The 27,467-nt window shown below is 39.9% G+C and overlaps 1 protein-coding gene across 2 annotated transcripts in view; it reads right to left on the bottom strand.

Annotated features, from left to right (window-relative positions):
* Positions 1–1,572: 1,572 nt before the first annotated feature.
* GRID2 (glutamate ionotropic receptor delta type subunit 2) overlaps positions 1,573–27,467 on the bottom strand; it is a 1,987,749-nt gene continuing 1,961,854 nt past the window's right edge. The window contains exon 16 of one of the 2 annotated variants that reach the window (XM_073638161.1): positions 1,573–2,515. In XM_073638161.1, coding sequence (XP_073494262.1) covers positions 2,093–2,515 — 423 coding nt within the window. In that variant the 3' untranslated portion in view covers positions 1,573–2,092. Of the gene's footprint in view, positions 2,516–4,646; positions 4,729–27,467 lie in introns of those variants that run through there. The other variant, XM_073638172.1, reaches the window with a different exon arrangement.

Genomic DNA, 27,467 nt, shown 5'->3' with positions numbered 1-27,467 from the left:
CACAACTATATATATAGACATTGCCATTTAGTGTTAAATAAGGCCTTCTGATTTGCATGTGGAGCTCCATCGATATATTCTATTATCGTTAGTTTTTTCTTTTCATAATTTTTTTTCTTAAATATACAATAATAATGAGTGTCAGCATTCAATAATCCAGACTGTAAATGAGAAAATCTATGACTATAAAATGTGTAGAAACTAGTGTACAGCTCTAGATCACATTGTAAAGTTTATACAAAACTGATGTTTTTTAGGTTTCTTCCTTCAAAACTGTTACACGATATAGCAGATTTTTTGTAAAAACAGCCTCATACTTGCCCAATGGTTGTGTCTAGTACACCAGCACAACTGATACCCTTTTAGCAGGACTCAGCTGCAATAAAAGGCATCCCATGGACAGGTGTGACACTGTTTTTATCTTTTTTATTAAAGTAGTCATATTTTTGTAATATTAAACTTCTTGCAGACACTTAAAAAGGGACACTGCAAACAGAAAGAGCCCCCTTTTTGAGTGTCTGATCAGTCTGAATTGTGTAAAATGTGTATTTTTCATATATACTATTCTTTCTTTACTAGTTGGGGTACATATCCAGCTATCACATACCAGATTATATTCCTTCATATTAAATGTTTAATAGATTGAATGAATGAGTGGAATATTTAGCATTTTCGACATAATAGAAAAGTAGAGATGGTATGAAGTGATATAAAACTCTTCTTGTTAAAATAGTTAAGAACTTTCTAAAGTAAATATTCTCATTGTATATAATATGTTATTTTTTTTTTTTACTTTTTTTTCTAAAGCGCTATTGTATGATATATTTTTTTTTAACTTAAACATGATCACATTTATCAATTGGTGTATATAGTCTATATTCCTATGATATATATAATGCTGGAAGTCTGGATAATGTTGCCATCATGTAGATCGAATTTGATTTCTTAAATAAATGTTTTATTAATGGCTATGAGGGTACAACACTGATGTCAGTTTGGACAGTATGACAGGAGGGCGTGAAACTGATGTGGAAGCGGGACAGCTTTTCTATTCACAAGCTGCTAGCCTTTGGAATTTTGTTAGCAAATCTCCTGTTTAGGAAATGTGATGTTGCCCTCAGGTCAGTTCATCTCTCTCTTGTTTGCTAACATAGAGGGACCCTATGCAGAATTTCACTGTCTGTGATAAAAGGATATCCTGAACTACGGCCTCCTCTCCTTACTGCACTCATAATGGCATTTTAACTTTTATCATAGATAGTAAAATATTATTTTTTATGAAAAAAATGTCTGAAAAACATAAAAAAAATAAAACATATAAAATATAAAAATATTTAAAAATATGTACACCCATAGCACTTAGCCAAAAATAGAATAGCGGTAGTATACATGTTAATAGGTCTAAGAATTCCTTCCTGTAAATATGAACATAATGTCAACATTACCCAGACTTTTACTTTAGCCACACACATGAATATTGTATGCATACACTGTCATATATACATACATTGAAATGGTGCAGATATTTTACCCATAAAGTAAACTGTACATTTAAAAAAATGAGTTGATTAATTTACATATGCACTGCTACAGTGCAAAAATATGTTTTAATGTATTCTTTACTGGCGGAGAAATGGCTTTTTGCAGTCCTACAAAATTGCATTCTTTTTCTTACAGCCTGAATAGCATTTGTTTGACTCTAAACTGCAGGGTTCGCCTTTGGTCCACTTTTATGGGACACAGCAGCAGCAGAGTGTAAAGGACAATCATCAAATAAGATGCAAACATTTGGAATTATTGCAGATGTAACTTTGAAACTAAAGTGAGATTCATAAATACATTAACATGTTTTCCAGAAGAAACAGAGAAGAAATAAAGATGAGGCAGTGAAATGAATTTACAAGATTTAAAATACATTTACAGACAAAAGAGGAAGAAGAAAGCGAAGAATCAAAAACTGTTATTAATAATCTTGATATAAAAAAAATACATCCATGTTAGTTCCATCGTTTTACAGATGCTCCTAGCAAATAGAGTCCAAGAAGAAAAATAAACAAAAAGAAAAAACAGTGGAGAAGAAACTCTCTAAAGCTCATATGGAGGTACCTCGGTCAGGGTCATTACCAAGATTGAGCCCTAGAGAAGGAGTTGGCTGGTATGGAATAGATGACATAGTTTTAATTGGACTTCGAAAAAATCCACCATTGGGAGATCTGTGCCTGAAAGGACCAGTTCGGTGCTCAGGCACATTACCAAATGAAAATCCAGAAGCAGCTTTAGTAGACAAGTTACGACTAAGTGTCTGTATCTGTTCCGGTATAAAGGTCGTCGTAGTTATATGAGTGTTTCGGAAATCACTAATTTGCTCCAAAGTTTGTCTCGTTGGTAACGTATCAATGTCTAGTGGCGTCAGATCCACTGATGAGGAAGAAAACTGTTTATGAGGGCTTTCATCATCAGTGCACAGGCTGTTTACACGTCGGTGGAGATGTTCCAGGTCAATTTCTTTGTCATCCTGGAGGAGAAAAAAAAGAGGGAGATGCACAGTATTCAGTACGAACCTTAAGTATCCTAGCCAGACATTATCAACTAAATGAAAACATCGCACATAAAAATGCAGAAAATGACTTTTAAAGACATTGATGGGGATAAAAAAGCCTTTAGACTGTAGATATGGTACACTAAAGCATTGCTTTCTAGACATATTTTAGCCTTGCAAGTCCAGCAGACAATGTGGGAAAGCATACAGGAATCCACAAAAGACAGTTTAACAACTGAAAAATAACCAAAAGAAAAGCCCAAAAAACACAGATTCTCAGTTTATTGCAACTCAAATGTACATTCAATTTTCATTTTATAATAAGGATATCTTAAAACACTATAAATATTGAAATGAAAAAACTAACAACCTAATCCAAGGGATTCTATTGCCCTTATTGGAATGAAAAAACAATACACTCTTCTTGGTCCACTAAAATGGATCCTGTGTAATTTTGAGCGAATGTGGGTTGTCTGAGCATGCTCGAGCCCTAATCAAGTATGTTCGGCGTGCTAAGAAAATATGCTCACATCGTCGCGGCTGATGATTCGCAGCTGTTTGACAGCCGCGAGTCATGCAAGGATTGTCTGACAAACAGGCAATCCTTGCATGTGTTGAGGCTGTCTAACAGCCACGAGACACGCATCCGCGGCGATGCGAACATATGTTGTGAGCACTACGAACATACTCGGTTAGGACTCAAGCATGCTTGGATAGCTCTTTATCTGAGCACGTTCACGCAACACTAATCCTGACCTAAAAGATTGAAATGAAATCGAACCTGTCAGAATGAATTTCTACCTAAAACTAAAGGTACCCTTTGTAGATTGATATGTAAAGATCTACCCTGTTGTAGCTGAAAATTTTGCAGTTTAAGTTTTATGTAATTAGCTCCAAATGCATTAGGGCGAGGAGTCAAAGCACTTCCAGTTTTCCGGCACTCTATTCCCTGCCTGATGAAGGCTCCTGCATTTTATCGACAAACCAGTCCAGTCTATGTTGTCTGCCACCTCTCGCACAAGCGTCGACAGTACCTGTAGTCTGGAGGATGGATTGACCTGTCAATCATGCGCAGAATCCAGCCACCAGGCAGAGGTAAAGAGTGACATGCCTCAGTGAACTTGCAGCTAATTTGTATAAAACTTCAATGGTGCATTTCTCAGCAATAGCATGATGGATTTCTGCAAGAAAGGTATTAATTTACTCAGTGTAACTGAGCCTACACCACTGTATATTGTGTTTTATGCAGAAATTTCTCCCCAAAGGTTGCCTAAAATATTAAATTGGCATCTCTAGTGGATCCATCCCTATAAATTAGATGTACAGAATCACACACTTATTTTTACTTTTTGACTTGTCATATTGATATGTCAGAAAACTACATTAGTGGTTATCCAGGTTCTGGGGGCCCCCACTGTAAAAGTAAGACTGAAACAGTAATTAAGTCCTAAAACAATAAGTATAAAATGCAAATAAAGATCCCTAATTAAATTTCATCAATGTTAAATGAAATGTTATGTCTATCTTTGCTACCATTTTACAGTTTACATATAATTATAGTATATTTAAAAGTTGGGTAATTTTATAAAAAAAAATATAAAAATAATAATGTTCTGTGTTGGTATATAATAATGCAACTTGTTTGTAAAGTTATTCCAGTCCTAATATTGGACATACCCTATGATTTGTTTTAGAAAAAAAATAAACAAGAAAACAGGAACATAATATACGAATCTACATTACGTAAAAAATTAAGCTCATCATTATGAATACATATTTAGAGGTTAGTTCCTAATGGAAATGAATGTTTTTAGTGCTTTAGTATTTTAAATGGTATAAGTTGAGTTATCAGTTGTTCTGGTCCTAATAGAAATAGCATCACATCTTGTATCTCTTTCCATTCCCCATGGTGATAATTTCTTATTCCACATCCATGGTCACGGAATTGACTATATATTTTCTATAGTTTTTTTATTTCCTGCAAAATGTTTGGCCATTGATCTGAACAACTCTTGTATCTCCCGAGGATCTTTCGATTTCTATTCCTTTGTAGTATTTAAGCTAGTGAAAAATAGAAGCTAGAAGTAATTTATTACCTTCACTTCCTATCTGCTGGTACTTTGCTCATCCCAACATATTCTATCCGTCTCCCCCTCTCACCAGGTACTAGAATAAACTGGAACGCTAACCTAAAAATAATTTTTCATAAAAATATATGGTCAGTGAAGAATTGGTATCTGTTGACATGCTATTTTGGCCATATAGTGAGATGGCTTTACATAAAGTTTCATACATTTGATGCAACTGAGACAAGACTTTCTCTTGTTGCCACAACCATTTGTACACCAGTGCTCCCTTCAGTTTCAGTCACCCGAAGAGGCTACAGTCATGTTAGCGTTCATGGGCTAATATCTTTGTCAACTGGCCAAGCACAGAGTCTAAAAATCTGCGTACGTATCCTAGCATGCCATGAAAACTGCAGACTATCATGGTAGTCTGGAATTTGCACTTTCATGACAGCTGAAAAAAGCACATATTATCCATATTAAATATCACTGATGATAATATATAGAGTAATTCCATAAATGTTTAAATATACTCTGTCTCTATACAATAAATGTTAGCACTGACCTCGTTTATCAAAACTCTAAGCAAACTGGCCTAGTTGCTCAAAGCCACAAATGAGAGCTGTTTTCATTTCTCAAACTTCCCTGAAAAATTAAAGATGCACAATGATGGGCTGCTAGGTGAAACATACAGTGGGGGAAATAAGTATTTGTCAGTTCATGTCTTTGTCAGTTTGCCCACTGACAAAGACATGAACAGTCTATAATTTTAAGGGTAGGTTAATTTTAACACTGAGAGATAGAATATCCCAAAAAAAAATTAAGAAAATCACATTGTATAAATTAGATAATTTTTTTTGCATTTTGCAGTGAGAAATAAGTATTTCATCCCTCTGGTAAATAACTCTTAATACTTGGTGGCACAACACTTGTTGGCAAGTACAGCAGTGAGACGTTTTTTGTAGTTGATGATGAGGGTTGCGCACATGTCAGGAGGAATTTTGGTCCACTCCTCTTTGCAGATCATCTCTAAATCATTAAGATTTTGAGGCTGTCGCTTGGCAACTGGGAGCTTCAACTCCCTCCATAAGTTTTCTATGAGATTAAGGTCTGGAGACTGGCTAGGCCACTCCATGACCTTACTGTGCTTCTTTTTGAGCCACTCCTTTGTTGCCTGTATGTTTTGGGTCATTGTCTTGCTGGAAGACCCAGACACGATCCATCTTCAATGCTCTTACTGAGAGAAGGAGGTTGTTGGCCAAAATCTCGCGATACGTGACCCCATACATCTTCTCCTCAGTACGGTACAGTTGTCATGTCCCCTTTGCAGAAAAGCACCCCCAAAGTATAATGTTTCCACCACCATGCTTCATGGTTGGGTCAATGTTCTTAGGGTTGTACTCATTCTTCTTCCTCCAAACATGGCGAGTTGAGTTAATGCCAAAGAGCTCACTTTTTGTCTCATCTGACCACAGCACCTTCTCCCAATAACTCACAGACTCATCCAGGTGTTCATTAGCAAACTTCAGACGGGCCTGCACATGTGCCTTCTTGAGCAGGGGGACCTTGTGGGCACTGCAGGATTTTAAACCTTTAAGGCGTAATGTGTTACCAATGGTTTTCTTGGTCACTGTGGACTCAGCTGCCTTGAGATCATTAACAAGTTCCCCCCATGTAGTTTTAGGCTGATCTATCACCTTCTTCATGATCAAGGATACCCCATGAGGTGAAATTTTGCATGGTGCCATAGATCGATGTCGATTGACAGTCATTTTGTATTTCTTCCATTTTCTTACTATTGCACCAACAGTTGTCTCCTTCTCACCCAGCGTCTTACTTATGGTTTTTTAGCCCATTCCAGCTTTGTGCAGGTCTATGATCTTGCCCATGTTATAGAGATTAGAGTCTGACTGATTAATTGAGTCTGTGGACTGGAGTCTTTTATACAGGTGACTAGGTAAGGCAGCTGTCTTTAATGCAGGTAACGAGTTAATTAGGAGCGTCTAACTTGTCTGTAGGAGTCAGAACTCATAATGGTTTGTAGGGGATCAAATACTTATTTCTTATTGCAGAATGCAAAAAAATGTATCTAATTTATACAATGTGATTTTCTTGATTTTTTTGGATATTCTATCTCTCAAAGTTAAAATTAACCTATTCTTAAAATTATAAACTGTTCATGTCTTTGTCAGTGGGCAAACTTGCAAAAACAGCAAGGAATCAAATACTTATTTCCTCCACTGTATATGTTTTAGTTGTTGAGGAACATTAAGTTGTAGATGAACATGCAAATTTCTAAACATCTTGGACAGCAAGAAAATTATTCAGGAAAAATAATGACACAAGAAATTTTTTATTCCAATAAATTCAATAAAGTGCAGCTTAAAGGGATCCCAACAGCTGATAGATGCCGCCTGATCCGCGGGCCGCATGTATCAGACATTGGCTGTATGATCTCAGCCACATATTTTTGACCCTGAAATGATGCGGGTTTCAGAGAAAAACATACTTTAGAAGATGCCAGGAAACCAACCAGTAGTAATAGGACAGGCGGGTCCCCGGCGGCTTCTCCCCGCCTGCTGCCAGTGACCGACAGATCTCATTTTATACATGCATGTACTAGGGGAGACCTGTCACTCAAGGGGAGTGGGTGAGGAGAGGCCAGCAGCGACCCCCTTGTCAAACAAGTCTCCTGTGTGGCTTAGTCCTAGTGGCTTTCAAAGTATGTTTTTCTCCTAAAAACCACAGCGTTTCAGAGTCAAACATACTGTACGCAGCTGAAATCATGCAGCCAGTGTCTGACACATGCTGCCCGTAAATTGGGCAGTCGATTGCATTGCACTGGAAGAAAATGTAAGACAAGGGATCACAACAAAATTCTCAGTTTTACTCTACATTCTTTGACATATCAACTGAATTTTTTCATCAAGGAAAACAATACCTGGAAATGCACTTTAAATGAGTTATGTGTAACTTTAACATTAAAGACATAATCTTTGCATAGGCCATGAATTTCTCATCAGTGGGGATCCAACCTCTGGACTCACACCACCAATCAGTACAATAAAGGCGCCATGGCACTTATATGTTAAATCTATATGATATCTATGAAGGGGATGTCAACATTTATAAAAATAGGTTGTTCAGTTCCTGCCGCGGTAGTTACTATTGTTAATTTTTCATTAATTTATCTTTTTACTTTCAGAAAATTGCTATTAACACGCTGCTTTAAGTCTGCTGGGAATCATAATTATGAATGTATTTGACAACCTTACACAATGCAGCATGCTCTCTATTTGGAATATAAGACATATGACAAGAAAAAATGTGATATTGCTGAAAAAATATTTTAAAAATAATAGATTCTATAAAAATATAAATACCACTTTGTCTCCTTATGTGTAAAGGCATATGTTGTTAATTTTATATTTTCAAACAGATGAGAAATATTTTCTTTGTAAATGTATCAATTTGGCAAGGATGATCTGTTTAATATGGAAACATAAAATAGCTGAAAGACATGTAGGTGCCACTCTAAAGCTGAAAGAGATCCATTATTCAAAATAATTTTATAAATGGCAGATATACTTGCTGAAACAGAAGAAACTATTTTATGGAAGCTACGTTTATTCCACTCTCCATATATTCTAACAATCTTAGTAAGGCCTAGTCCACATTTATCCTGTACTATACGTTGAGCACTTGAGTTCAGATTTCCAACTAAATCACAGAAAAACAGGACTAAGACGGAACCCCGGACATACAGTAGCTATTTAGTGTAATTGAGTTGACTGGGTCAGTTTGGCCTATGTTTGGCTTCTGTTTCATGGTATCTGTCTATTTTAGGTGGACACAAGTGCTGCAGGTCAGGTAAATCATCATAAGCCACCTTCAGCAGCAACACCACAAACATGTGCAGCACATGGATGAAGCCACTGATGGCATGCCTCACTGCACTGCACATATGTCGGAAGCTGATGGAAATAACTTGTGAAAACACAGTGTTGGCTGAGTAACACGTTTTTTCATTTCATTACTATGTAATGCTTCAATAGTCCATCTTGCATATTCTGAGCCTATTTTTAATTATATAGAATAGAAGCTGTCATATCTCTACCTGGAACTGGTCAAACATCATCTGTTACTGTCTCCAGGTGTCACGGGTGTATCAGAAGTGACACACAGTCGACCTGCAGTTGGTTGCAGGAGATCTCTACGTTTGGCATTACAGACATCATCTTGGAGGCTGTCTCTAGGACCCAGCGGTTACCTTCCTCTGGCTAATTAACTCCATGGCCTGGGTGTATAAATACCTGGTGTGTTCTAGAGGGAAGTGCTGGCGATATTCATTACTACTGGTAAATACTTTAGCAACAACAATACTTTGTCCTCTCTGGAGCTTGAGGACATGTGTGCATTTGTCTGGAGTCATCTAAAGCTAAGCAATTTCCTCCTGTTTGTCCTTCCTTGTTGTCTATAGTGTTTAGTGGAGATTGACTAGTGCTCATCTCCTCCCTTCCCTAGCCTGAGCCAAACGCCAGGGAAAGACAGGGCAAGGTACGTGTGCGGTCGATTGGTGAAGAGCCAATACAGGGACGTTAGGGGAGACAGGGTGATGCTAGATCAACCTAGGAGGTCTCCACTCCCCCCTTTCCCTATTTCCCTAGAGTCAGGGCTTCCTTTCCCTCTTCTCTTTGTGTACCCTAAGTCTTTACCACACCTTGCGTGACATTATTGCTGGCCGAGCACATTTTGAAAAGGAAAAAAAAAAAAAGACTGACACTTCGGGTTTTTTTTCTCTGTGTATTTTTGGGCGTGGGCCTTTTTTTTTTTTTCCTTTCTCATTTGGTATGGGTTCAGTTGCAGAGCTCACAGAGTGGCTGCACAGTCTGTCTCTGGAGGTAAATGACTTCCGCTGTGAGGTTCAGCAGCAGCATCGGCGGCTACAGGTCGCCAATGTGGGGTTCTCTGCAGGTAGGCCTGTCCAGCCTGAACCCAAGGTTGTCCTCCCAGACTGGTTTTCAAGGAGGTAAAGACACGTTTTTTGTATTCAAGGAGGCATGCAAACTGTATTTTAAACTGCGTCCTAATTCCTCTGAAAATGAGGAGCAAAGGGTTGGAATTGTGATCTCTCTACTGCAGGGAGATCCTCAGTTGTGGGCATTTTCTTCACCGCAGGACTCAGTTTGTCTCCAGTCTGTGGAGGCTTTTTTGGGGGGCTCAGGCCCTCATCTATGATGACCCTGACCGAGTCTCCTTGGCTGAGTCTAGTCTATGTCGCCTTCAGCAGGGGAATCGGTCAGTGGAGACGTACAGTTATGAATTCTGTAGATGGGCAACGGATTTTAAATGGAATGACTCAGTCCTTAGAAGTCAATTTTGTGAGGGTCTTTCTGAAAGGTTGAAAAATGCCTTGGCAGTATACAAAACCTCTCAGTTCTTGTAGGCTGCCATGCCATTGGCCATACGTCTTGATAGACAGCTTCGGGATATACAGGTGAGACCACCTTCTCCGGGGCCTTCTTGTCAGGGCTATGTACCTCTGCCGGTGGAGTGGTCTGGGGGTGAACCAGTACCGGGGGAAGTGGAGGAACCCATGCAGCTAGGGGATGTTTCTGCATCATACATCTCCTTGGAGATTTGCAGGAAAAAGGGCATATTTTTTTGTGGGGAAAAAGGGACATTTTATTGGGACCTGTCCTTCAATTCCTAAACAAAAGGAATCTCGATTAACTCTTGGTAGTCTTGAGTTGGATAAACAAGGGGTACATTTGTTACCAACCTGCAGTTCCCACGTTGTCCTGTTAGCAGAGGTGGTGTTAGGGAGCAAAACCGAGAAAATTTCTGTGTTTGTTGACAGTGGAGCCGCAGTCAACATGGTTGATGCTGAGTTTGTGAAAACTCATAGTCTTTCTTGCTGTGCTTTAGCTGAACCTATTTCCATCTTTGCCATCGACTTAGCACCACTTGCACAGAAAGCATTTAATCAGATTGTACATAATATAAAACTGAGGGTGGGGTCAGTTCATTGTGAAATAATCCCTTGCTATGTCCTGGTCAGTCTTCCCACACTGATTGTTTTGGGTATTCCTTGGCTTGCTAAACATAATCCGTTGGTGGATTGGCAAGTCGGAGAAATTATTGAAAGGGGAGATTACTGCCATGAGAACTGTTTAGATATTTCCCTTGCTACTGTCTCTACAGAAATATTACCTGCTTTTCTGTCTGGTTTTAAGGACGTTTTTTCTGGGAGGGGGTGTCAGGATTTGCCTCCTCATCGAGCTTATGACTGTCCTATTAACTAGAGATGAGCGGTGTTCGACTAGAACTGTTCGCCAATCTCAAATTCGAGCTGTTTTGGGCGGTGTTCGAGTTGTTCGACGAACCCGAACGATTTGCAAAAAATTCGGCTGTTCGAGGTTATGTTCGATAACTGTTCGTGCACCAAAAGCGTGTCCTGCATGTCTGGCGCTATTTAGAGCACCAATCATGCAGGGATTGTCTGCCACTCACTGTAATGCCACAGCCATGGTGGTTGTGGCATTACAGTGATTGCCCAAATCGATGGGAACAGTGCTCACAGTGAAACATGAAAAGCCGGCAATTCAGCAGCGGCATACACCGGTACCCGACAATTTAGAACAGAAAGAATAGAGAATCACACATAGATTAGATAGATAGAAACATGTCAGTCACACATATAAGAAGCACAGTGACAGTGTTGCTTACTGTACTTGTCATTTAGTGTAAAGGATTTATCAAAAAAAATAATAGTGTTTTCATGCACCGTCTCTTTAAAAAAGCCGGCCGGCAATTCAGCATCTGTACCCGACAATTTATAACAGACAGAATAAAGCTTCACACATAGATTAGATAGATAGAAACATGTCAGTCACATATATATGAAGTACTGTGACAGTGTTGCTTACTGTACTTGTCATTTACTGCAAAGGATTTATTAAAAAAAATAATAGTGTTTTCATGCACCGTCTCTTTATAAAAGCCGGCTGGCAATTCAGCATCTGTACCCGACAATTTATAACAGACAGAATAGAGCTTCACACATAGATTAGATAGATAGAAACATGTCAGTCACATATATAATAAGTACAGTGACAGTGTTGGTTACTGTACTTGTCATTTAGTATTAAAATAAAGGATTTATTATTAAAAAAAATTGGCGTGGGGTTCCCCGTAATTTTAGTCTCTAGCGGAGGTTAAGCAGACAGCTGGGGCAGATGTTTGAAGCCTGGGAAGGTGGTAATACCCACGGAGCTTCCCAGGCTACTAATATCAGCCCCCAGCTGAATACCTAGCCTTTACTAGCTATTATAATGGAGGACCCCCCCCAAAAAAATGACGTGGGGGTCCCCCCTAATTTAATAGCTAGCAAAGGCTAGGCAGACAGCTGGGGGCTGATATTAATAGCCCAGGAAGGGAACCATGAATATTGGCCCCCTCCCAGGCTAGAAACACCAGCCGTCAGCCGCCCCAGAAATGGCGCATCCATAGGATGCGCCAATTCTGGCACTTAGCCTCGCTCTTCCACGCTGCCCTGGTGCGGTGGCAGGGGGTAATAGGGTTGGGGTTGATGTCAGCTTATAATGCCAGCTGACATCAAGCCCAGGTTAGTAATGGAGAGGCGTCTATAAGACACCCCCATTACTAACCCCATAGTCAAAGTTAAAAGAAAACACAAACACCCAGAATAAAGTCCTTTAATTGAAATAAAGACACATTCCTTTATTGTTCTAAATTAAACCATACTTACCGTCACGCCCATTCCAGCTGAAGCCAACGATCTCCTGCAATAAAAGAAAAATAATAAAGCAACCTCATCCTTACCTTTCAATGGTTCCCACGACAGCTTCAGCTCTGCTACATCGAGATAACAGGCTGGACCGCAGCAGAACGCTGCCATCCAGCCTGTCATACCGCAGACACTGAGAAGCGCAGGCATGCTTGCGCTCTGCAGTGTCTGGCTGTGACGGCATAAAGATGAGACGAGTTCATGTCCAATGAACTCGGCGCACCTCATGCACGTCACTGACAGCGTGGGAGAATTCTCCTGCACTCAGCACTTCAGCGTGAGAATTCTCCCACGCTGTCAGTGACGTGCATGAGGTCAGCTGAGTTCATTGGACATGAATGAGCTCACCTCATGCACGTCACTGACAGCGTGGGAGAATTCTCACGCTGTAGCGCTGAGTGCAGGAGAATTTTCCCACGCTGTCAGTGACGTGCATGAGGTGAGCTGAGATCATTGGACATGAACTCGTCTCATCTTTATGCCGTCACAGCCAGACACTTTAACTTTGACTATGGGGTTAGTAATGGGGGTGTCTTATAGACGCCTCTCCATTACTAACCTGGGCTTGATGTCAGCTGGCATTTTAAGCTGACATCAACCCCAACCCTATTACCCCCTGCCACAGCACCAGGGCAGCGTGGAAGAGCGAGGCTAAGTGCCAGAATTGGCGCATCCTATGGATGCGCCATTTCTGGGGCGGCTGAGGGCTGGTGTTTCTAGCCTGGGAGGGGGCCAATATTCATGGCTCCCTTCCTGGGCTATTAATATCAGCCCCCAGCTGTCTGCCTAGCCTTTGCTAGCTATTAAATTAGGGGGGACCCCACGTCATTTTTTTTGGGGGGTCCTCCATTTTAATAGCTAGTAAAGGCTAGGTATTCAGCTGGGGGCTGATATTAGTAGCCTGGGAAGCTCCGTGGGTATTACCCCCTTCACAGGCTTCAAACATCTGCCCCAGCTGTCTGCTTAACCTCCGCTAGAGACTAAAATTACGGGGAACCCCACGCCAATTTTTTTTAATAATAAATCCTTTATTTTAATACTAAATGACAAGTACAGTAACCAACACTGTCACTGTACTTATTATATATGTGACTGACATGTTTCTATCTATCTAATCTATGTGTGAAGCTCTATTCTGTCTGTTATAAATTGTCGGGTACAGATGCTGAATTGCCGGCCGGCTTTTTTAAAGAGACGGTGCATGAAAACACTATTATTTTTTTTAATAAATCCTTTGCAGTAAATGACAAGTACAGTAAGCAACACTGTCACAGTACTTCATATATATGTGACTGACATGTTTCTATCTATCTAATCTATGTGTGAAGCTCTATTCTGTCTGTTATAAATTGTCGGGTACCGCTGCTGAATTGCCGGCGGCTTTTTTAAAGAGACGGTGCACGAAAACACTATTATATTTTTTAATAAATCCTTTACACTAAATGACAAGTACAGTAAGCAACACTGTCACTGTACTTCGTATATATGTGGCTGACATGTTTCTATCTATCTAATCTATGTGTGATTCTCTATTCCTTCTATTCTAAATTGTCGGGTACAGATGCTGAATTGCCAGCCGGCTTTTTTAAAGAGACGGTGCATGAAAACACTATTATTTTTTTTAATAAATTCTTTGCAGTAAATGACAAGTACAGTAAGTAACACTGTCACAGTACTTCATATATATGTGACTGACATGTTTCTATCTATCTAATCTATGTGTGAAGCTGTATTCTGTCTGTTATAAATTGTCGGGTACCGCTGCTGAATTGCCGACCGGCTTTTTTAAAGAGACGGTGCACGAAAACACTATTATATTTTTTAATAAATCCTTTACACTAAATGACAAGTACAGTAAGCAACACTGTCACTGTACTTCATATATATGTGACTGACATGTTTCTATCTATCTAATCTATGTGTGATGCTCTATTCCTTCATGTCTAAATTGTCGGGTACCGGTGTATGCCGCTGCTGAATTGCTTTTTTAAAGAAAGCGTCTTCTGAGCAGTTTGTCAGCTTTTGGACACCTTTGAAGGTGTTTTCTATGTGTTCCTATGTGTTTTTGTTTGCCTGGTTTTAACGGTGTTCGACGGTGTTCTAAGGTGTTCGACGAACAGTTCGACGAACAGTTCCTCGAACATCCCGGTGTTCGACGAACCGAACCGAACCCGAACACTACGGGGGTGGCTCAACACTACTATTAACCTGACCCCCGGAGCTAAACTACCGAAAATGGTTCACTTCGTCACATTGCCTGCACTTCCAAATGCCAAGACACTTGCTCAGGTGTTCATAAATGAGATTGTGAAGCTTCATGGGGTTCCCTCCAATGTGGTGTCAGATCGGGGGACCCAGTTTGCTTCCAAGTTCTGGAAGGCATTCTGTTCTTGACTGGGGGTGCATCTGTTCTTTTCCTCTGCCTTCCACCATCAGTCAAATGGACAGACTGAGTGTGTCAATCAGAATTTGGAGACCTACCTCAGGTGTTTCGTCTCTGAAAATCAGGAGGATTGGGCATCCTACTTACCTCTGGCGGAATTTGCCATTAATAATCATTGACAAGAATCCACTGGCAGGTCACCGTTCTTCGGTGCATACGGTTATCACCCACAGTTTGGTACCTTTAGTGGTGGAGGAGCTTCACGAGTTCTTTAGGAGGAGCGGTTTGCTTCATCGCTCTCCTTGGTATGGCAGGATGTTCTGAGTAATTTAATGATCATGGGAGACAGGTATAAACGTATGGCTGACAGAAAATGCTTGCCAGGTCCGGACCTGAATGTGAATGACTTTGTGTGGTTGTCTACCAGGAATATAAGATTGAAAGTGCCTTCTTGGAAGCTGGGACTTAGGTTTATTGGTCCCTATAAAATAACCGCCTTCATTAACCCAACAGCATTTGAACTTCCTCAGGCCCTTAAGGTCCACAATGTGTTCCACAGGTCCTTACTCAAAAAGAATGTGGAACCTCTTGAGCCCTCACCTCTACCACCGCCCCCAGTAGTGGTTGATAGAAATCTGGAGTTCCAGATTTCGAGGATTGTAGATTCTCATCTCCAACGTCGTTCCCTACAATACTTGGTGCACTGGAAAGGCTATGATCCAGAGGAGAGGATGTGGGTTTCAGCATCAGAGATGAATGCTCCCAGGTTGGTTCACTCTTTCCACACCTCTTATCCTGAGAAACCTGGTCCTGAGTATTTGGAAGCCACTTGTAGAGGGGGGTACTGTCAAAGGTGTGTCAGAAGTGACAGACAGTCGCCCTGCAGTTGGTGGCAGAAGATCTCTCCGTTTGGCATTACAGACATCATCTTAGAGGCTGTCTCTAGGACCCAGCGGCTACCTTCCTCTGGCTAATTAACTCCCTGTACTGGGTGTATAAATATCTGGTGTGTTCTAGAGGGAAGTGTCGGTGATATTCATTACTACTCGTGAAGGCTTTAGCAAGATCAGTACTTTGTCCTCTCTGGAGCTTGAGGATGTTTGCGCATTTGTCTGGAGTCGTCTAAAGCTAAGCAATTTCCTCCTGTTTGTCCTTCCTTGTTGTCTTTAGTGTTTAGTGGAGATCGACTAGTGCTCATCTCCTCTCTTCCCTAGCCTGAGCCAAATGCCAGGGAAAGACAGAACGAGGTACACGTGCGGCGATTGGTGAAGAGCCAATACAGGGATGTTAGGGGAGACAGGGTGATGCTAGATCAACCTAGAAGGTCTCCACTTCCCCCCTTTCCCTAGAGTCAGGGCTTCCTTTCCCTCTTCTCTTTGTGTTACACTAAGTCTGTCCCACACCTTGCGTGACACCAGGTACCACTGTTTTCATTCTGCATGTGGAGATGAGATGTTGTTGCTAATAACTCTGGTCAGTGCAGGAAATGTCTATCCAGAAATACTGATGTGGCTGGGACCTTTGTTGGTAACCAAGTAAGCAGATGGGTGTATGTGCTGTCCAGTAGCTCACCAGCAGAAATCAGCTCCAGGGCACCATCACAACCTTTTAAAACTCCCAACTAAATGCTAGGAGTTTCCTGTTTTAAGTTGATTCTGTTCCCGGGTTGTTATTGCTGATTCTGTTATCTGGTCTTGCTTATTTTATATATATTGCTGATTGCGGACTTTTGCTTGTTTGACAATTCTGATTCTGACCCCATCTTCCTGGTTCTGACCTACCTCTTGACTTTGTTCTGGCTACTGATTTTGTTCTGTATTTGTGCTCTCTGGATTTGACACAAATAGTCATCAATTTTTCTGCTGGCAACTGAACCATGGATGAAAGCCAGGGGACTTTGTTGTATATTCAGATCCCTGTATAGCGGTTATAGTGTGAAGACTAGGATTCCTCAAGGAGCTGCTAAGTGGGGTGTCTTGCACAGTCTTTCCATGAAAGCCCTATTAAGAGGTGCCAGGTTTCCATATACAGTTCATCCTCATGGAAGCCCAATGTGAAATGTATTGGCGCTCAATTTTTTTGTTAATCAAAAACGTTACCTATCATCAGGGCCAGCGTTAGGGGATGGTAGCAAAGACTGGGCAATTTCACAGGACCCCCAGCTTCTACAGCAAGAGCTTCACTAATAGTTTTATCAGTGTTGCTTCCGATCTGGAGACTGCTTCAGGTCCTTTGGTGTCATCACAATCAAATAACCAGTCAAGTCACCATAGGTCTTGCACTCTGCAGGACTTCAGGACCTTTGGTGAGGGCCTGGCATTGAAAAAGGATTGTTGTCTGTGGATAATGTGTGCATCTACTGAGCATTTGTTTTGGAGCATGTGTATGCTATGTGCATGTATGTATAAGTGTGTATGTTTATATATTTTATTGCATTATTCTAACTTGCATATATGTTAATAGTATATGTAGATTGCAGCGGTATAGGGACACAGTGGCTTCCTTCTGTCCGGCCTTCTAGTAATTGTGCCTCCAGTGTATTCAATAAAATTAGAAAAAGCATGTACTTCTACACTGATTCATGTGAAAATCTGTGTCCCCAGCAATCCATTACATTGCTGATGTCACAAGAGCGCTGCAGTCTTTCAACGTCTGACAGCAAAATGAAGGCGGCAGACCATCAGCAGCCTCTGATAGGATCCAGTGCTCATGTGACCTAAGCAATGACAATACCTTTAACATCTTAAGGATCTGGCAATTTTTTGTTTCTTGGCTTTAATTTTTTCCTCCCATTATTTCAAGAGCCATAACTTTTTTTATTTTTCCGTCGTCATAGCCATATGAGGGCTTGTTTTTTGCCGGATGAGTTGTAACTTTGAATGACACCATTCATTTTATCATGTATTGTAGTGGAAAGCAGGAAAAAAATTCAAAGTGCGGTGAAATAGGAAAAAACCTCAGTTCAGCAATTGTTTTAGGGTTTTACATTTACAATGTTCACTCTACCATAAAAATGACCTGGCGGTATTCTTCTCCAGGTCTGTACGATTGTCAAACATGTATAGTTTTTGTTTTATTTAAGTGGTGACAACATTTTCCAGAAATCTGTAAAGAAAAAAAAAATCTCTTGTCACATCATTTTCCGAGTCCCATAAAGTTTTACATTTTTAGGATATGGGGCTGTGTGAGGGCTTATTTTTCGCGGCCTGAGCTGGTGTTTTCATTGATACCATTTTGGAGTAGATACAGTGTTTTGATCGCCTGTTATACTTTTTTTGGTGTTGTAGTGGTGGCCGAAAAACTGATATTCTGGCATTTTGATTTTTTTCTTCTTACCCCATTTACCGATCAGATTAATTTATTTTATATTTTGATGAATCGGACTTTTATGATTGCAGCGATACCAAATATGTATTTTTTAAATAGTTTTTTTTTTCTAAATTTTTAATGGGGGAAAGAAGGGGTGATTTAAACTTTTCTTTCTTTTAATTTTTTTTTTTTAAAACTTATCTATTTTGTTACTGTTCACTGTATTTGCTAGTCTCCTTAGGGGACTTGAACCTACAATCATCTGATTGCTTGTGCCATACACAGTATTGCTGTGTGAAGGAAAAATCACGGTCTCCTACGAACATCAGCCACGGGCTGGTTTTCACATTAATACCATCATGAGAGGCAAAAGGGTCTTCAGCAGACCTGTGGTCATCATGGCAATCCATGGGCGTTCTGTAATTGCGTCGCGGGAGCATTGATGAACGGTTTTGACAGCGTGCCCCATTGTCGGCGTGCTTTAAAAACCGCTGTCGCAGATTGACAAGTGAAAAAGGAATCCAGCACTCCAAATGTACAATGAAAGGAACAAAATTTTACTGGAATACCTATCCAAAATAAACTTTATGTTTCGGTCTGACAATAAAACCTTCATCAGACGGATTGCTGAATGATAAGGAAAATAAGCAGTAAAGCGAGTGATAGTGCAAGTAAGAAAATGGGATATAGCTTTGTGATGTGCATTCCTTCATGGGGCTGATACAGGAGTGTAATTGATTCAGGTCTCTTGCATGAGAAAATATACGCTTGTGTGAGCAAGCCCTTAATAGGATTGTTAATGTTTATGCAGTTTTTGCTGCTCGTTTAATGGCCTGAACTCAACGCATGTAAATGCAACTTAAATGTTTGAGTGTGATGGGTGCAATATGTTAGGATTTAGGGCCCCATTTTGTCTAAAACCAGCCCTGCCTATCATGTAATACAATTAAGTCACTTGATGGCACAAGAACACAATGAGCTATTGTGAAGTAAATAAAAACCAAGATCTCAATGTATCTAGCAAGCACAAACCTGAACCACTCAATTCTAATGGATATTGTCAAAAGATAATAAAAGCTGCGACAAATGATTGCCTAAAGTCTTTAGTGGAAATAAAATTGTGAAATTTAATAACCATTGTCCATTATCCAACTATATTATCTTTTTCTATAACTGTATATCATTATGTTTTATCTAAATTAAATTTACTCAACATGTTGTTTTCTGAATGATGTAATTGCCATGCTATAACTTTTTTTTAAAGGGATTGACTCAAGATGACAAACTCTGTCCATACTGGTGACTCTATTCTATGTGCCAGAAAAAAGGACTATCGGATGGCAGCTTCTCATGGCAAAATCATCTGTTTTCTGAAATACCCCTTTACAAATACCTGCTTTCAATTTACTATACCAGTGGTCGGCAAACTTTTTTGCACCAGGGACCGGCTTTAAGCAAGACCAGTTTTCAATGGCCCGGTGGGGGTGGGGGCGGGGCTTTGGTTATATGTGGGTGGGGTTATGGAGGGGTGGAGCTTAGTGCATACTTATCATATAATTATGACATTTATAACGAGAATGTGATTCAACTTACCATAGGTTCAGAATGAGTGGGAGCACCAGGCTTGTTTCCCTGGATCAGTGGGAGCACTGGGCTTGTTTTCCCACAACAAGACGGTCCCATCTAGGTCCCATCTAATGATGATGACCACTACTGCTGCTACTGGACACAGCCACTGCTGCTATGAATTTTCACTGTTATTTGCTTTTTTCACTTTAACCAGAAAATCTGCTGCTGGGCCGCACGACACCAGAACACAGCTACAGGAGTCATAAGGGTGGGACACCTGACGTCATATCTAGCTGTCCATTAGCATCCAGAGCCCCTCCCCCTCCAACTCGCAGCTAGCAGGAGGGGAAGGAGCGCTGGACACACATGACCTGCTTGTCCCTGCTCCTGCCTGAGCACATTCTGCGAGTAGGGCCGCATGGCTAATTATCTATTCACTGCCAGTCCCTCCTCCTCTTTTCTTATAGGCTACTGATCACATGCTGGCTTTCTCCCTGCTGATCCTCTACAACTGTCAGCGGCGCCGCGGACCGGCTGAAAAACCCCAACCTGGTCCTGGTCCGCGGACCGGCGGTTGGGGACCTCTGTACTATACAAATCAATGTATTATTTCTAATTTCACCCCTGCACAAACTCAGCATAACCACGCAACACAGAATATCAACACTGCATGTTGTTTAAAGAGGAGCCGTCTAAGGGCCTGATTTTGCTATTATATTATTCTTGCTGCTCGCCTAAGGATTCCATTTTTTTTTTATTCATACTGTTTTAGAGATACTGGTCCATTTATTTAGAGATTATTTTTATCATCTTTTCAAGGGGGTGTGGCTCACATGACTTCATTGGGGCATATCTTCAGTTTGTTCTCGCATTATTAATCTGTGATCTTGGTAAACACCAAAAAAATTGGCACCAAATAAAAAAGCCCCATATCTCTGAAACTATATGGCAGATTTAGAAAAAAATCCGGAATACTCAGTGGAGCAGCAGGAATAAAACAAAAAGCTAAAACTGGTCACTTCGACCTGGTGACTGGTCCTCTTTAAGTAACCAAGAACCATTCCCCCTGACGTACACTGATTCAAAGAAGTGTTTTTAGGTTCTGAATTTTATTAGCTAGGCCAGTTTTCTGTTGCATATACTCATTCTATTTGCTATAAACCATTTATGTATATATTGGCTGGCATGGTGTTCCAAAATGCCCTTATTGAGGACTCAATGGCAATATTTGGTGAATAGTTAAATATCATTAAACATAAAAAATGCCATGCTTCTATTAAATCTTCCAATGCTATTTTGATGTAGACAGAATTTTAAATGTTTTAAACAGCTTGCCCTCCATCAATCTAATTTGTTCAATATTAACACAAAATAACAAATGAACTGGAGGGAGGTGATACTTGCCACTAGTTTTGATTCCTCTATTGGGCCTCAACAATAAATACGTACTGTAAAGCTAGTGAAGTGAATAATGCATATCTGTACAATCACCAGAGACATGTATGGTAAGAGAAAATAATGTATTGAATGAAAAATCTGAGTCTGAGTCTATGGAAATTTGGCATGACAGTAAAAGAAATGTAGAAGATGGATGCTGTATGGCAATCTATACCACTATTGACCCTAGAGATATAGAACTTTTTGACATCCTCAACAACTAAATGTGCGAGTAGCAACAGGATGACAGCTAATCCTCCCTAGTTGAATATATACAGTACAGACCAAAAGTTTGGACACACCTTCTCATTTAAAGATTTTTCTGTATTTTCATGACTATGAAAATTGTACATTCACACTGAAGGCATCAAAACTATGAATTCACACATGTGGAATTATATACTTAACAAAAAAGTGTGAAACAACTGAAAATATGTCTTATATTCTAGGTTCTTCAAAGTAGCCACCTTTTGCTTTGATGACTGCTTTGCACACTCTTGGCATTCTCTTGATGAGCTTCAAGAGCTAGTCACCGGAAATGGTTTTCACTTCACAGGTGTGCCCTGTCAGGTTTAATAAGTGGGATTTTTTGCCTTGTAAAAGGGGTTGGGACCATCAGTTGTGTTGTGCAGAAGTCAGGTGGATACACAGCTGATAGTCCTACTGAATAGACTGTTAGAATTTGTATTATGGCAAGAAAAAAGCAGCTAAGTAAAGAGAAACGAGTGGCCATCATTACTTTAAGAAATGAAGGTCAGTCAGTCTGAAAAATTGGGCAAACTTTGAAAGTGAAAAGAAAATAAGCAGAGATGTCTCCCACTGGAGACATCTCTGCTTGCTTTTCACTTGGACTTTGTTAGCCCGTGACCTGGGCATCCCCGCTGCGAGATTCTTTGGAACTGGATGAGCCTGGCTATTACCCAGTGAGCTGACTATGTTTTTCCTTTTCCCCCCTTTTCCCTTGCTTAATAGATGAAACTTTGAAAGTGTCCCCAAGTGCAGTTGCAAAAACAATCAAGCGCTACAAAGAAACTGGCTCACATGAGGACCGCCCCAGGAAAGGAAGACCAAGAGTCACCTCTGCTTATGAGGATAAGTTTATCCAAGTCACCAGCCTCAGAAATCGCAGGTTAACAGCAGCTCAGGTTAGAGACCAGGTCAATGCCACACAGAGTTCTAGCAGCAGACACATCTCTTCAACTACTGTTAAGAGGAGACTTTGTACAGCAGGCCTTCATGGTAAAATAGCTGCTAGGAAACCACTGCTAAGGACAGGCAACAAGCAGAAGAGACTTTTTTGGGCTAAAGAACACAAGGAATGGACATTAGACCAGTGGAAATCTGTACTTTGGTCTGATGACTCCAAATTTGAGATATTTGGTTCCAACCACCGTGTCTTTGTGCGACGCAGAAAAGGTGAATGGATGGACTCTACATGCCTGGTTCCCACCGTGAAGCATGGAGGAGGAGGTGTGATGGTGTGGGGGTGCTTTGCTGGTGACACTGTTGGGGATTTATTCCAAATTGAAGGCATACTGTACCAGCATGGCTACCACAGCATCTTGCAGCGGCATGCTATTCCATCCAGTTTGCATTTAGTTGGACCATCATTTATTTTTAAACCGGACAATGACCCCAAACACACCTACAGGCTGTGTAAGGGCTATTTGACCAAGAAGGAGAGTTATGGGGTGCTACGCCAGATGACCTGGCCTCCACAGTCACCAGACCTGAACCCAATCGAGATGGTTTGGGGTGAGCTGGACCGCAGAGTGAAGGCAAAAGGGCCAACAAGTGCTAAGCATCTCTGGGAACTCCTTCAGGATTGTTGGAAGACCATTTCCGGTGACTACCTCTTGAAGCTCATCAACAGAATGCCAAGAGTGTGCAAAGCAGTCATCAAAGCAAAAGGTGGCTACTTTGAAGAACCTAGAATATAAGACATCTTTTCAGTTGTTTCACACTTTTTTGTTAAGTATATAATTCCACATGTGTCAATTCATAGTTTTGATGCCTTCAGTGTGAATGTACAATTTTCATAGTCATGAAAATACAGAAAAATCTTTAAATGAGAAGGTGTGTCCAAACTTTTGGTCTGTACTGTAGATCAACATTTGGTATGCGTGTACTCTTAATGTGGAGAGTAGAGTGAGCAGCTGCCAGACAGACCTGGTGGTAGTTTATCAAAAGGAACGGACATGTAAAATTCAACACGTCCAATCCTTTTTCCTCCTTACATAAACATTTTTAGTTCTGTTTCACCTTACTTTTACATTAAAGACAGCCAAATTCCCCCAATTTTGCAGTATTAGTCAATCATTTATTGCATATGTGGAAGCTCAAGAGAATCTAATGGGAAAGAAGGGCTGTATATTTCATCCAAAGGTTTCTGGCCGTAGCCCTATTCACCTAAATGACAACTGCCTGAAAACTTATTATACAAATGAGAAAAACTGACTCTCATGTATTGACATATGCCAAAATGATACTTTCTCAAGTAGAGAGTGTTACATCCAAGCCTCTATGGTAACATCCAAAAATAACTAAGCAAAGAGCCTTCCAGGATTGTGAAATCTCAGCATCTTGAATGAGTCAGGCCCAAATTTTAAAATGTCTGGGTAGAATTGGCATAATTTAAATGCCAGAATTCTTCTCCTGTTGTATTTGCATTTTCCTACAATTGCCATTTTTTTGCATTTTACCTATGCTTAATATTCACACCTTTCCTAAATTTCAGTGGTGCTTTCAGTGAAGGACCGTGGTGAATGCCTAGTAAGTTTTGGTTAGTTATTAAGAAGTTTGAAAAGTCTGTAGCTGTTGGGCTATCAGCTTTGGCCTCCCGCTGTCTTGATGATTGCTCCATTAGGCCTTGAGCTTATCAGAAGAGATTCCTGGCCACAGATGTCTGCCTGTAAATAATAAATCCTACTATGCAGTAGCGGGGGTTTCCAATCTTCACTTCAACAATATGTTAGATAATCTATGTAGAGATTTTGTTTTTATACCCATGTTTTGTACTAGATAGTACTCCCATAATACATTTCACAGACTTAAAGGGAATCTGTCAGTAGGATTAACCATCCTAAGCTGTCAATATGGGCATGTAGGTGATAGAAAGTGGAATAATATGATACATTGATATCTGCAATCCAATGTCTTATTCCAGAGAAATCAATGTTTATCTTAATATGCAAGTGGTCTGTTAAGATCTATGTATTGGACACAAAGTTCCCTGAAAATCTGTCTCTAGATCTTATTTTAAATGAAAGGGGGTGTTACCAGTGTGACACATGTAATGTGTGTGATAATAACTAATGCAGTACAGTAGAACTGAACATTATCTCATTACAAGCACATCTGTAGCTGCATATCTCTCAGCAGTGTTTTCATCTCAGCTGTACTGCCCCTCCCCACTCACAAGCTGCCTGTGAGAAGGAAGCTGAATAGTTATCAGCTGTAATTAGGTACAACTCTGCAGCAGAGTTTATAGCAGTAGGAGAACATCTGCAGATGTGTTTGTATTGAGGCAAAGTTCAGCTCTGCTGTACTGTGATAATTATAATCACACACAGCTTTGCAGTGAGATCAGGAGAGAAGACTGTCATTACACGTCTCGCACTGTTAAATGCCCCCTTTCATTTAAAATAAGATCTGGAGGCCAATTCTCAGATTTGTGTCTGATCAAGGGATCTCAACAGCTCACATATTAAGAAAATGTGGATTTCTCTGGAATAGGACATTGGATCACAGATTTCAAGGTATCACTTTATTCAGCTTCCTATGACCTCCATGCCCATATAGAAGACTTAGAAGGGTTGATCCTTCTGACAGATTCTCTTTAAATTGTCACTATTTGGGGGCCAGGTCAGTAAGTACATTTTATAATATATACACTGCATTCACTGAAGTAAAAGGTAACTACTCACAGTTCTACATTGGCAAAATTATCAAGTTTATTATTTTCTAAACATACTAGAAGTGCTATAACTAATTTATTGTACTCTACCTATTTCTGATCATTACCAGTAGAAGAATAATTTTATGTTCTTTCAATTAAAATTTGATAAAGAAAATGTACCAGCATGGAATCCATATGAGACATGGACACAATAGAGTCTACTAGTGTGCTATGGGTTGCATACATGCACCATGTTAATAGTTACATCTGGAAATGCGGTCTTTTATGAAAGTATAACAAAATGAAAAAACGTGGGAGGCATAATGACTGAATGAATATGGCTTACAACATATTTCTATAGCAGAAACCTGTTTGAAACTACAGTAATTTGGTTAAAGCGTAATTTGGTTAAAGCAACTTCTTAATGTTCTTTCGGAGTAAAAAAATACATTTTAGTAATACACTGTCAGACAATTACCTTAAATTAATGGGACTGGGATTTTGTAACGAGATTGCTATGTGTTGAATATATTTTTGATTGTTAACTTACTATATACACATAAATATTTTGATGTGTATCAGATATAAGATGTGTAAAACTTAAAACATTATAAAAAAAGGAACATATTTTGGTGGATTTGTTTAGCACCTCTCCTCAATCTCTATAACTTATTTGAAAAATAAATGAATATACATTAAGTGTTACTTTTTTAATAATAATAGGAATTACAAGTTCATAAGTTTAGCAATAACTTTAGAAAATAAACTGCATGAATATGTATCATACAGAATTGTATCATTGACTATTCTGTATGTGAATTAATAGGTGATTGGTATATTCGCTTTTGACCTTCATGAAATCTGGTTCAGCACAAAAAACTCCGACTTTCTAGAACATAAGCTTAGTAACTACATTACTTACCTGGTTCCCAAGTTCAGATGTTCACATGTCAAAATGTACACAGATATACTATATATAGAAAAGTATCAGGACTCCCAATAAATAGTATTGATCTCAGCTCCAGAGTTGCTGATATATTAACCCTTTTTACTAAGGCTTACATTGACTTTTTGGAATATGAGAAAAATGTATGTGTGGTTTGAGTCCATTCAACCATAAGAACATTAGTGAGGTTTGCAACCGACATTGGGCATTAAAGTCTGACTGGGTAATTGGTTTGAGGCCATTATTTTGTAACCAGTCAAACCTAGGGCAGGAGAGATGTTTCCTGAAAGCAATGTCAGAAAGCTGGAAGCAAAGTTGAAATGAAATGTTGTAATATTAAGATTTCTTATACTAGCTTCAATTGGCACTGTTCATTGACTTTGTCTTCTGGCATATGGAAATCACAGAATTACCTATCAGACAGCCAGATGATAAAAAATTATCCATGACTCCATGACTCACTACTACTACTTACTACTACCCAAAGGCAGTGTGCTTTACATTGCTCAAGGTGACACTTGGTGTTGTGCACAGGGATCTAATCCAGTTATGTTGCTGTTCAACCATAAGAACCCAATCTATGAAGTTCCCAGTGAAGCTTCTCTGTGCCGTTGTGCCACTAAAGGTAGTTTGTAACGTTATAATATTAGTGTTTAAAGAGTGACTGTCGTTTTCATTTTTATGAGTATATTATACTGGGGTAGATTATACTGGAGAGCTCAATGGTGGTCAGCAAGATACTATTGAAGGAAATCTGTCAATAGGATCAACTTTCCTAAGCCATCTATATGGGCATGTAGGTTATAGGAAGCTGAAAAAAATGATAAATTCATATCTGCAATCCGATGTATTATTCCAGAGAAATCCACATTTTTCTTAGATGTAAATTAGCTGCTAAGATCTATGGGCTGGACATTAATCTGCATGTGTGCTTTCAGAGATTATTTTAATTAAAAGGGGATGTTACCAGTGTGAACCACGTAATTACTGATACATTGCTCACATCACAGCTTTGCAGTGAGATCAGAACACATTACAGCAGAGCTAACAAAGTATAGCAGAAGTGAAGTTCATCTCATAAAAATTTGCAGCAGCAGTTGCCCTCTGTTATTGCTGGCAGCTCTGCTGTAGAACTGTGCCTGAAAGTAAATAACATAGTGCAGCAGAGTTGAATCTTGTCTCATTACAAACACAACAAACACATTTGCAGTTATCTTCTCACAAAGTTGTCACCTCTGCTATATTGCCCTTCTGCATGGTCTGCCTGTGAGATGGAAGCTGAACCACTGTGAAAGGACAAGTGCAGCTGCAAATGTTTTTGAAATGAGACATACTTCACTTCTGTTTTACTGTGTTAGCTCTGTTGTACCGTTTAAATTCTAATCTCACTGCAGAGCTGTCTGTGATTATGAGCGCAAAGTGTCAGTCATTACTTAATTCACTTAAAATGCACTCTGAAGGCAGAGTGTCATGCAGATCTATGTCCGGCCCATAGATCTTAACAGCTCAT

Source organism: Phyllobates terribilis, unplaced genomic scaffold (assembly GCF_046119375.1).
Source record: "Phyllobates terribilis strain yellow unplaced genomic scaffold, ASM4611937v1 Scaffold_1__5_contigs__length_1240528914, whole genome shotgun sequence".
Lineage (NCBI taxonomy): Eukaryota > Metazoa > Chordata > Amphibia > Anura > Dendrobatidae > Phyllobates > Phyllobates terribilis.
This window is presented reverse-complemented; position numbering and strand designations above follow the sequence as displayed.